General features: G+C 43.8%; 1 protein-coding gene across 9 annotated transcripts in view; it reads right to left on the bottom strand.

Annotated features, from left to right (window-relative positions):
* Nucleotides 1-11,584, bottom strand: part of lrp1ab (low density lipoprotein receptor-related protein 1Ab) — an 88,756-nt gene that overhangs the window by 13,291 nt on the left and 63,881 nt on the right. For 5 of the 9 annotated variants that reach the window (XM_035159836.2, XM_035159839.2, XM_035159841.2 and 2 more), the window contains exons 42-61: nucleotides 9,754-9,943; nucleotides 9,370-9,574; nucleotides 9,078-9,270; nucleotides 8,449-8,574; nucleotides 8,207-8,335; nucleotides 7,843-7,962; nucleotides 7,440-7,553; nucleotides 7,179-7,328; nucleotides 6,963-7,085; nucleotides 6,682-6,798; nucleotides 6,454-6,582; nucleotides 6,235-6,363; nucleotides 5,406-5,546; nucleotides 5,082-5,269; nucleotides 3,867-4,050; nucleotides 3,685-3,770; nucleotides 2,990-3,109; nucleotides 2,639-2,826; nucleotides 2,332-2,537; nucleotides 142-330 (exon numbers count right to left, since the gene is read on the bottom strand). In XM_035159836.2, the coding sequence (XP_035015727.1) occupies nucleotides 142-330; nucleotides 2,332-2,537; nucleotides 2,639-2,826; nucleotides 2,990-3,109; nucleotides 3,685-3,770; nucleotides 3,867-4,050; nucleotides 5,082-5,269; nucleotides 5,406-5,546; nucleotides 6,235-6,363; nucleotides 6,454-6,582; nucleotides 6,682-6,798; nucleotides 6,963-7,085; nucleotides 7,179-7,328; nucleotides 7,440-7,553; nucleotides 7,843-7,962; nucleotides 8,207-8,335; nucleotides 8,449-8,574; nucleotides 9,078-9,270; nucleotides 9,370-9,574; nucleotides 9,754-9,943 (3,027 nt within the window). Of the gene's footprint in view, nucleotides 1-141; nucleotides 331-2,331; nucleotides 2,538-2,638; nucleotides 2,827-2,989; nucleotides 3,110-3,684; nucleotides 3,771-3,866; nucleotides 4,051-5,081; nucleotides 5,270-5,405; nucleotides 5,547-6,234; nucleotides 6,364-6,453; nucleotides 6,583-6,681; nucleotides 6,799-6,962; nucleotides 7,086-7,178; nucleotides 7,329-7,439; nucleotides 7,554-7,842; nucleotides 7,963-8,206; nucleotides 8,354-8,448; nucleotides 8,575-9,077; nucleotides 9,271-9,369; nucleotides 9,575-9,753; nucleotides 9,944-11,584 lie in introns of all 9 variants that reach the window. The other 4 variants (XM_035159832.2, XM_035159838.2, XM_035159837.2 and 1 more) reach the window with 1 other exon arrangement.

Here is an 11,584-nt window from a genome sequence, read left to right as displayed (position 1 = left end):
ATATGTATTGTATTGGGTCATACTGCGAAAATTAAGGATATTGTTTCACAACAAAAATAACAAATATACACAATGAGAGTACAGTCACGTGTCATAATGTAATGTGGTTGGTAAATTAATTTTCTGTCAGAGAACCCTTACCCTCAGGCTGGCGATAGGGATGGTAGATGTGGATGTCCATGGGTCGGTGCAGGGTGCTGATCAGGGTGGTCTTGTTGGTCCCCAGACTCTTGTGAGCTCTGTTAATGGACTTTGTCTCCCAGTCGGTCCAGTAGATATACTCCTCAAACAGAGTCATGGCAAAGATGTGCGGGATGTCCTGGCTGAGAACTGCCGAGAAGCGTTCAATCAATAAATCAATCAATCACGAGAAAATAACTGAGTCAGTCATACTGAAGATTAAACTTTCATGACTTTCCAACACTATCAGTGCACCAACATAACAAAAATGTAGCTTTTTCTGATTTGTTACAAATGTTTGGCTTAACTTGATATGAACTGTATGTGAAACATAAAAACAGCTTATTTCAAATTTAAAAAAAATTTGAAATAGATAAATATGATCCACAGCTCAAATTCCCTTCTAGATAATCAGCAATCGATTGTTTCTTATTCTTGCTGCTGTGATTCCTGCTCCTTGAGTGTAACTGTAAAACAGCAGGGTGGGGTAAACAGCCACTATAGTGACTCCACTCTATCTGCGTGTTATGTAACCAGCTACACCTCATTAGGCTTTACACTCAAACTGTTTTCATGTCATATCATGTGTTTGCTGTCAGTGTTTGACGTTGGTGCATTATGGAAACATGCTGGTTATTTTCAGCCCAAATACATCCCACATGCATGAGTAGGTCTGTGCAGCTAGACACACACACACACACACACACACACACACACACACACACACACACACACACACACACACACACACACACACACACACACACACACACACACACACACACACACACACACACCTGTTGTTAAATAACTGGGATTTCAGTTCACTAACAATAGGCTTTGATAAATCGAAATGTTTTTAATTGTATTCTAGAAGTGGTTGTACAACATCTGGTTGAACTGAGATATTAGTCAGATTAGCATGAAGCGCCCTTTGGTCAGTCCTTATCTGAATTCAAAGGCCAAGTCTTCTGCACACACACACAAGGCCACACTGGTGTTTGTAGTGTGCGTTTGGTGTGTGTGCCAAAGGAGGGGTGCAAAACGCACTGGACATACTATTGGTTTTCTATCACCGGCAGGGATTTTCTATAATGAGATGCCGTTGTAATTTCATATAAACAATAGTTTTTCCTCCAGCTGCACTGGATTTCTCATTGAGTTGAATGAAAAAACTGCTGAAAACGTCAACACAACACAATAATTGTATATACAATCCCATACACCCACATGTTTATATTATGTACTGTGTCCAGCCAAGGAATGATGGGATGCAATAGCTGTTTATGCGTAGAGCAGAGCTTAGCGAATGTGAGAAATTGCCATGCAGACGCCCGCTGCGCTCCAGAATTCCTCTGCGCACCCGGCTGTCTGACAATATCAACTATTGTCGCGAGTTTGCTGAACAACTGGGAGCTATGCAGACGTCATACATGCTGGAAGCCTCAGTGATGAGGACAATCTCCCCTATTCAGTGTCTCTGTCCCATGGGCCTTTGCTGCAGGACTCAGACGGACAAACAAGCTGCCTGCTTATGCTCAATGGCTCCCAAATAAGTGTGAGTATATATTTATTTGTAAACTCGGTTCAGTTTCTGCACTTCCTTTTTCCACTACTAGTGTGAGTTTACATAGTTAGTTATGTTTGATAATAACTCACTTTGAGAAAGACAAACCCATGAGAACACAGTAAACTGCACATACAATGTAATTTGTAAAAAAGATCAACTCCTCTACTGGCAATGGAAAAGGAGTAAAGTACCTTCATATAGCGAGTTTACCCATGTTTAGATAAAACAGCGTATACCTGTTTTTGGTGTATAAGATGTATTGCTGTATCATGAACTCCTGACCAAATAGTCCATCTTCTTCATTCCTCTCTTGTTTCTTATAACAATATACAATAATACTTCCTGCAGAGCAGTCATGTTCTGCAGGAGAGTGTCACACGGTTTGTTTCAATGCAACCTTTTTATTCACATACTGTACGTTGAAATAAAAAAATAGGGCCGTTTTTTGACCGATAGTGTACATATCATATATTTCTACACACCTATACATACACCTGGAGTCTCACACTGTCAACTAGGAGTGGGGGAAGTGTAACCCATCATGCTCTGAGTGTGTAACAACAATAGTACTGTAAAGTTACCTGTGTGTCTGTTGGTGCCATCCAGACTGGCAAACTCAATGTAGTCCTCCCTGGCATCAGCCCAGTATAAACGGTCATTGATGAAGTCCAGGGTCAGTCCGTTGGGCCAAGTGATTTTTTCCTCTATGATCACGCTTCTGTTGGTGCCGTCCATCCCAATTCTCCCAATGTGAGGGTTGTCTCCCCAGTCAGACCAGTACAGGTACCTAAAGATCGAGGCATAAACAGTGTTAGAATTTAAATGACTCTTTCCTGACATATCTTAGAGGTTGAATAAATGAGCTTGGTTTAAGACGAACTATCTCACCCGTAGCGTACGTCCAAAGCAACAGCACGAGGTTCCCTGAGGCCATTGTTGACCAACACAGTCCGATAGGCCCCGTTGAGTTTAGACACCTCGATGGTGTCCCGACCTTTGTCGCACCAGTACAGGTTTCCGCCGACCCAGTCCACTGCCAAACCATCTGGGTTGCTCAGGGAGGTCCGGTGTAATACCTGCCAAGTCAGTCAGTCACAGGGTTGGACAGGGATACTTACACAACTTCCACGAAAATAAGTAACTACTGTGGTTAAATAATGTGTCGGCTGTAACTTTTGTCCAGTGGTCTTTAGAAACATTATAGCTCACATTCAAAGTGCCTTCGATTTCCTCACTCACCTCAATGTTGCTGCCGTTCATATTCATGCGTCGGATCATGCTGCCCTGAGTGGTCACATCTGTCCAGTAGATCATCTGCTCTGCATAGTGGAAGTCCAGGGCCACTGCATTGTTCAGACCCTGAAACACAGGTAGGTATACAATGAAACAGGTGTACAGAGGGATAACAGTGTTTCAGTCGGTCACACAGAGAACCAGTGGTAACAAAGTACATTTTCTTTACTGTACATTTTTCATGTATGTGTACTTTTAATAAATTAACTTTAAAGTAGATTTATTTTCACTGTTTCTCTCCTACATATATCAACAAATATCTGTACTTTCTACTCCACGAACTTATCAATAAGGGGGGATTGGTCCACTGATCCAATCAGAGTGAGTAGTTAACATCAGAGCCCGCCTCCCTCAATAAGAGCTAAGTGCACCTGCAGCAGCTTCACTTTGGAAGAAACACAGCAGAGACTCCGCCATAATAATTTAGTAGACTGGTGCATTAGGGGAAAAGGCTACACTCAGCAAGTACTTTTACTTTTAAAACTTTAAGTACATCTAACACTTGCGGTTAACGCAGTAGAAAAGTTAATGTGGTACTTTTACTTGAGAATGTTTTAGTCTCTTTATTTGTACTTTTTTACGCAAGTTAAATGTCTGAGTACTTCCTCCACCAGTGGAACCAGGAAAGGCGAGACGCTTACCTGTTTTATCAGAGTGTAGTTGGAACCATCCAGGTTGAGTTTCCTCAGGTAGTAGCGGTTAGCAAAGATCAGGTAGGGCTCCTCCTCTGCACACAAAGACCAAACAGAAAACGCATGCTGCAGGATTGAACTGGCTATGGACTAAATCGGTCAAATTTAAAACATGCCCGTGAACTTCTTACCCGATGTGGACTTGCAGATGGTGGGGTCGTTGGGGCTGAGTTCAAAGCCGTCCACGCAGAGACAGTGGAAGCTGCCGTGTGTGTTGATGCAGCGCTGAGAACAAGGGTAGGTGGTTGTGCACTCGTCTATATCCACACACGTTTTCCCATCTCGCTTCAGCTGGAAACCGGGATGACAGCGGCACTGAGGAGGGCGAGAGCACAGAAGACAGGTCAAAATCTCTCTGGCACTTTTCACCTTTAGTCTGGGCCAATCACAAGGGCCTACCACTGTTTTTCAAAAAGATCAATCTGACAGACGAGTGTTTTCTTATACCAAAAGCTTAATTTTGTTTTTGTGGTACTGATATCTCAACATCTAAATAGTTCCTTGTGGTTTTCAGTTGAAGCTCAGTCCCCAGCCTCAACACCACAGACATGAGGGTTCACACAGAGTTCAAGCTGTTCCAGCACTGGCCTCCAACTTTCAAGAAGCCAAAACATGTTTTTGTCTTACATAACCACATGCTTGAAGTCAGCGCTTCCAAATTGTTCTATTTTCTATTTTTTTTCACTCACCAATAATAGCAGACACCCCACTGTCTCTGCCTGTTGGAGGTTTAATTTATTGGCCACTCAAAACATGTGACGTCAAAGTTGTTTGATTTGCTCTAAGCTGTTTTCAGAAATGTCCACACAATTAGGTCCAGACTTTCTCCTGACGTTTACAACAACAGGAAAGCGTTCAGGTGAGGATTATGTGACGCGTTAATTCTGTTGTGGAATGCATGTTTTTGTTTACAACACATCCGACACCGGCGTCCGCCTTCAACACCAAAAGCTCTCGAATCATCTTTTCTTTTTAAGTTGACGTCTTCATTGGCATCCTCTACGTATATGACACCTCTTTTTCTTCCTGAGATATTTGTGTTCTTTTTGTTTTTCTCAATTTTGCTTCTGTTCTCTCATAGAAATGTCATCAACACGCCCACTCACTTGATGTGAATTTTCAAGATTATCTCCTGCTTTGTTTTCGCATTCACTTCCTTGGACATTATGCATGTTTTTAAAATCGGGAGGTGGCAGGAAAAACTCCAAAGATTGACTCAGACCTTTTTGTTCTCACAAACAGAGCTCGGTGCATGTCTGATAGCTGCTGTGGTTTCACTTCAGCAGACATTCGTAAAAAAAAAGTAGAAAGTAAAATACTTTACAACAACCAATTAGAGGGCTTACCTTGTAGCCGATCTTGAGGTCATCACAGAGCTGCGAGCAGCCACTCATCTTACTGTTGAGACACTCGTTGATGAAGCAGTTGAGTTCATCAGAGCCATCGCCACAATCATCGTTGCGGTCACACAGCAGAGTCTCGTTCAAGCACTTGCCGTTGTGGCACATGAAGGCTGACTCATTACACGTCCTCTCTGAAATCACAGACGAGTGGCTCGTTACATGTGTGTCTTGTCTCAGCCTTTCAAGACGCTACTCATATCATAACTAATGCCTCATTACTTTGGTAGAGAAATCAACCTTGTGTAAAATGGTCACTATAAGGTCTACCTGAGTCCGTGCAGCGAGGGTTCTTGGGAGCTTCATCAGAACGATCCTGACAGTCAAACTCTCCATCACACTCCCACTTCTTCTGGTTGAGGCAGCGGCCGTTGGCACAGCGGAACTCTTCTGGGCCACATGTTGGATATTCTACAACAGGACGAGAGCATTAACCTTTACAGAACAGCATCACTGCTTTTACCATGACTCATCATCTGTGAGTCACTGGGACCTTCCTGGTTAAATTAAGAATAAATCAAAAATAAAACTAGAAATGCTACACTGCTGCTGTACGCCTCAGAGCTAGTGCAGTTTCAGTCTCCATGCATTTTTTCCCCCACTCATATGAGCTCACTGGGACCTTTGACCTCTCAATTCTAATCTGTCCATCTTTGAGTCCAAGTGACAACTTGTCAAAATGAGAAGAAATCACCTAAGGGCAGACTTGAGATAACATGTTCAAGAGGCCAAAAGCTGTTTTGTGAGACCAATGTGACTTTGACCTTTGACTTCTGGCCACCAAACTCTAATGAGTTCATCTTTGAGTCCAAGTGAATGTTTATACCGAGTTTGGAGAAATTCCTGAGCTGTTGCATTCACAGGACCATAAACATGTTAAGCGAGGTCACAGTGTCGTTGACCTTTGACCAAGAAAATCTTATCAGTTTATCCTTGACTCAAACTGAACATTTGTACAAGATTTGAAGAAATTCCCACAAAGCGTTTTTTTAGATATCGTGTTCACAACAAGAAACGATCACCAATCACATTCTCTCACAAACTCTCTTTTCTTTCGACTCGATTTCTCTCCCAAGACACAAAAACCACAGGCACTCACCACATTCTGGGGATTCGTCTGAACCATCGGAGCAGTCAATGTCGTGGTCGCACACAAAGTGTTTGGGGATACACTGTCTGTTCTGGCACATGAACTCATTCTCGGAATCACACGTGTTGTTGGTGTACGCTGGAGGAAGAACACACACACACACTGGTCAATGGACATGGAAGGTTTCTGCATATTTTTCATGGTGTTATTTCAAAGTGTCCCACTCACTGCAGCCAGCCTTGACGCTCTCATCTGCTCCATCAGGACAGTCTTTGTCTCCATCGCACTTCCAGCGCTGCGAGACACACATGTGGGAACCAGGACACTGGAAAGCCTCGGGACTGCAGGTCTTAGATTCTGTGACGACGTTATGGGAAAGATCGCGTTAAGTTGAACGCCTCGACCGGGCTTGGGCGTATTACTTACATCGGTGAGTGTGAGTAATATGTCACTTACTGCATTTCTGGTCCTCATCAGAACCATCGCCACAGTCATCAGAGCCGTCACACACCCAGTGACTGGAAATACAGCGATGGTTTCCACATTCAAACTGGGTGGATGTGCAAAACTTGTCTGCAAAGGAAAGAAGAGAAGGAGAGCTCAGCATTTCAGAGAAATTATTTTAATTTACTCCGACCGTAACTCATGTTTTCCATGTGCGGTAGGAAGTCTAAAGAAAAACACTGGTTATTCTGGTATGCTTTGTGTTACAGAGGATGACTCTGTAGAGGACTGACCACAGTGAGTCTCATCAGCTCCGTTCTCACAGTCGTTCTCCTTATCACAGGTCCAGCTCATGGGAATGCAGCGACCGCTGGGACAAGCAAAGAAGTTGACTGGACATTTAGGCTTCCTCTTATCTGCAGGGCAACAGACAAAAACATCATGTAAGATCTATGAAAATGTTATGAACAGTTGAATTCACTCAGAGGGGGGGAAAGAAAGCACGAAACCTGGGCAGTTCTTCTCATCGGAAGAGTCTCCACAGTCGTTGTTGCCGTCACAGACCCACGAGGGCAGATAACACAGAGTGGTTTTCTCACAGCTCTGGAAGGACACGCCTTTCACTCCGAGGCGGAAGAAACGGGAACAATCTGTGGCCTCTGAGGAAAAAAGGACAAGGATTTTTAAAAAACGACCCTTAAAAAAACGGACTCACCGCCAAGGAGGTTTTGTTTGTCAGCAAGTTTACTGAATAACTGCAGATCACTTACGGCAGTTCATTTCATCGCCTGCATCTTCACAGTTGACCACCTGGTCACAGCGGCTGAAGTTGGAGATGCAGCTTCCGTCTTTGCACTGGTACTCTCCTACTTTGCACAGGGTCACTGCAGGAAGCACAGCATAGAGCATTATAAGCATTATATATACAATTTATAATTATTACACTCTATAGCTCCTCTTAGACCGAACAAATGCAGTTAAGGTGACATTTAAATGTGCAGATCCAGCAGTTTGATCAGCAAAAACACTGGTGTTGTGTCAAAATGTGCAATAATCTGATAAAATGTGATTATTTAATAAGAGCTATTTTAACAATGCTCAAAGAAACTTCACAATGGTTTGTCTTTGCAAGTAAAAAATTCAAATAAAATAAAATGGACATAAATGACTTACTGTTACAGGGCAGTTCATCTGAATGGTCACCACAGTCATCGGTGCCGTCGCACCAGAACTGATGGCCGATACAGCGACCGTTGATGCAGCGTCTGTAGCCTTTCTTACAAATACGATTGGCTGTGGAGGAAGAGCAGTTCATTAGACATCGCTGAAGTGCAGAGTTATGTTTACCTTTTTTTAAAAACAACCTAATCCACCAATTCATCACTGAAACTGATAATCAGTTCTGTATATATTGATTGAAACTGATTACCTGTTCTCTCTCTCGTTCTAAATTGGTTTGAACATGATAATCAACTATTAATCTCTAACCTGTGGCAGCTCGTTGTTCCCTAACAAACAGCTCCATGAGGAAACTCACCACAATACGACTGTTTCTCATCAGACTTGTCCTTGCAGTGGGCCATGCCGTCGCAGGTCAGGCTGTAGTTGATACAGTCACCGTTTCCACACTCAAAGTCGTCCACACTTCCACAGGATATATTCAGTGCTGGTGAGGGAGACACATCTGATTTCAAATGACAAGCAACCTTATGATCAAGAGGAAAGTCATAGTAATATTTGATCCTGAAATAGTGATTGAGGACTTTCTGTTTCACTTACAAGAGCAGGTGTTGTCTTCCAGAAGCTGTCGTTCTCCGCGGCAACTACAGTTGACCCGTCCGTCGGATGTGGGCAGACACAGGTCTTGGCAGCCTCCGTTATTTGTTCGGCAAGGAGAGAACTCACCTGAAGGATGCATAACGCAGAGTGTCAAAGAATTTGTTTTCCCTCTACGTGACAAAAAAGCCCAGCATCACATACTGGTATCTGCATACTGGTATTTAAATTCTATTTTCACTGATTTTCCAGGCAATAATTAATGGATGAATAAAAAAAAGGCACATTTAAGCGACTGATTTCTATGAGTGTGTGAAATGTGGTGCAGCTTGATAACATTTCATGGGACTGTACTGAAGTTATTTGTAAGACTATGTGGTTAAACTGTTAAATATCAAGTTAATTACATTTCTCTGTGATAAGGTTTGATAATGACATCATGAAATCCTTTAAAAATAAATATGTTGGCCGCTGTATCAGAATTCTCCCCCCCCCCCCCAATATCAGTATTGGTTCCCAAAAATCGATATTGGTTGGGCTCTAATTTGTTGAGGTATTTCAGTCTGGAGCAAAATGGTGGATGGTCAAACTAAGTGACAGAGCAATGTGGTCATTCAATGAACAATACTCACAGCTGTTGGAGTCATTAGCCACAGCGACGATGCCCATTGGCTGCTGAGGGATGTCGGCACGCAGCACCTTCATGTCTCCTCCCGTGTACTTGTCCGCTCGGAGGACGGCCCTCCTCACCCAGTCGGTCCAGAAGATGTAGTCTCCGTACACAGCCAGGCCAAACGGGTGGACGGGCTCATTCTTCAACAAGACCTGAAGGAGAAAATAACGGGCATCAGTTCACCGAACGTCTCGATGCTTCTTTTTTTACAGCCACAAGAAGAAAAAAAAAAGAGAAAGATTTTGTCTCACATAACGGCTGCTTCCATCATATTCACAGCGTTCAATCTTGTCCAAGGTGGCGTCAGAGAAGTAGAGTTTCTCAGCCCGGTGATCTATGGCCAGGCCGTTGGGAGTCTTAATGTCGCTGCCGATGATCACGAGCACATTGGCTCCATTCAGAGACGCCCTCATGATGCTGGGAGCCTGCTCGTTCCAGTTAGTCCAGAACATGAGACTGTAGCGGGAGACAAACACAGGACGAGCATTATGTTGACGCTCCCAAAACGTCTCGGTACAAAAGTTACGGTTCAGTGAAGTAAAATAAATCTTCTGTTGGAAAAGGAAAACAGAAAGATATACGACTGGAACTGGGCCCCGAGTGCAGAACACCGAGTTTCAATATCAATGACTCACTCCTGACACTCGTCCAGCACAAAGGCTCTGGGGTGGTCTTCTCCAGACATAGTGACCACAGTGTTGCGGTTATAGGCCACAGAGCGACTCTGAGCCACAGTGTGGCGAGTGATGGTGGAGGTTGTGTAACTGGTCCAGTACAATGTATCCCAACCGCGGTGGTACGCCAGGCCCTCGACTGACCCGACATCTGCGGAACAGAGAAGGAAGAAGTTGGTAAATATTTTGGACCTTTTCACAAAGAGTTTTTCCACCTTTGGTTCTTTAGGCTTGAGAAGAACCAAGTTTATATTTCAGTATAAAATAATATCACCTCTCAGGGGTGTTGGTAGCAGCTTTAATGAGGACATTCAGTGAGAATTCAACAAATCATTAATCACCGTCATGGTTGTAACAAGTTGCCTGCGTTAGTGACACTTCATTAATGAGGCAGCGGTAAATGCTTTTTTCCACATCTTCCCTCATCAGTCTACGAATGGTGAAATGCTGTGAGGAAGGATAAGGTTGAAAAAAGAAGTAAAATGGCAGCGGTACCTAACTCATCTGAGTATTTACCAAGCCTGCTGTTCCTGGAAAGACTTTACACAGTTTGGATCATCCTGTCATTTTATAGCCGACTGCCTGCACATACAAACACAGCTCCCTGCGGACGCTCGCGTCCACGGCGAAGATTGCAAATAGAACAGCTTGAGTCACTTTAGGGACAGAGGGCGCGGCGAGGAAGTCAGCCGTGAACGGCAGAGATAAAGCGGCTGTTCTGGATATCCGTCGTCCTTTTTTGTGCCCTGCGACCCCCTGCACTCACAGCACACATCATCGGACACTGTTCATATCTGTGCTGCATACATGACACACGACATCATGGAAAAGGACGCCGTACTGTACCGCAGTCTTCTGGCCTCCAAGGTGTGTGCATCCATCTGTTATTCGTCACACTAGCAACCACATTTATGAGCACTTACCCCCACCAATAAAAACCTGAACACTCACAACTGTTTGCCTTTGGCTGAAAGTCAATAATTGCCCTTTAATAGATGTTTCAGATGAATAACAAAGTGCCATAATCAACCTTAATTTTAATGCTGAATACGCTGGAAACCAACCTAACTAACCTCAACTAAAAGAGCAGTTTAGGAATAAACACAGAGTCATGGGAATAAGGTTTTTTTTTTATGCATCAGGCTGCAGGAGACAGATATGAGAAGAAGGTGAGCACGGGCAGCTAATCACTCGGATTCAAACGCGACCCCACTTTGAACAGGAATGAAGTTTGGAATTAAGTTTGTTCCACGCAGTACTACTTAATGAGATTCAACACGGTCTCCCCTCCCCTCGCCGAGATGAGCTCAGCCCCTGGTCACTGTGCAAACAATGGAGACAACCTGAAGGGAAGAACATTGCCACTCAGAGACAGGAGGCTCTCTGACAACCGCAGGAGTCGCGCTGTGATCCACCTGAGAATTACTTCATTTTTTATCACCACCTATATTCATGTTTTTTTTTTTTTTCTTCGATGACTGAACGCCACGTTGAATCGAACAGCAACTCTTCTGCCCGCGCCGTCTCCGAGGAGCTTCTAAGTGGACAACGTGCCTCCTGCTGCGGTGGCCGCTCACTGTAGCATTGACTGGTTTTCAAAGTGGAACGTCTGTCAGCGGCTACTGGGATGAATTTGTCCACCGTTGCCTGGTTTCAAGAAATCAATATAGCATCTCTCCAACTTTGAAGACGGCTCCTCCTTGGATTACAAAGGAGATGCTGATGCAGCCCAGGGAAAGCCTGCACGCTCTTTAAGGTCATGTTAAAAAAGAAAAACAGTTTCTCTCTGAGC

Source organism: Hippoglossus stenolepis, chromosome 6 (assembly GCF_022539355.2).
Source record: "Hippoglossus stenolepis isolate QCI-W04-F060 chromosome 6, HSTE1.2, whole genome shotgun sequence".
Lineage (NCBI taxonomy): Eukaryota > Metazoa > Chordata > Actinopteri > Pleuronectiformes > Pleuronectidae > Hippoglossus > Hippoglossus stenolepis.
The sequence above is the reverse complement of the archived record's forward strand: the minus strand, read 5'-3'. Positions and strand labels throughout refer to the sequence as shown.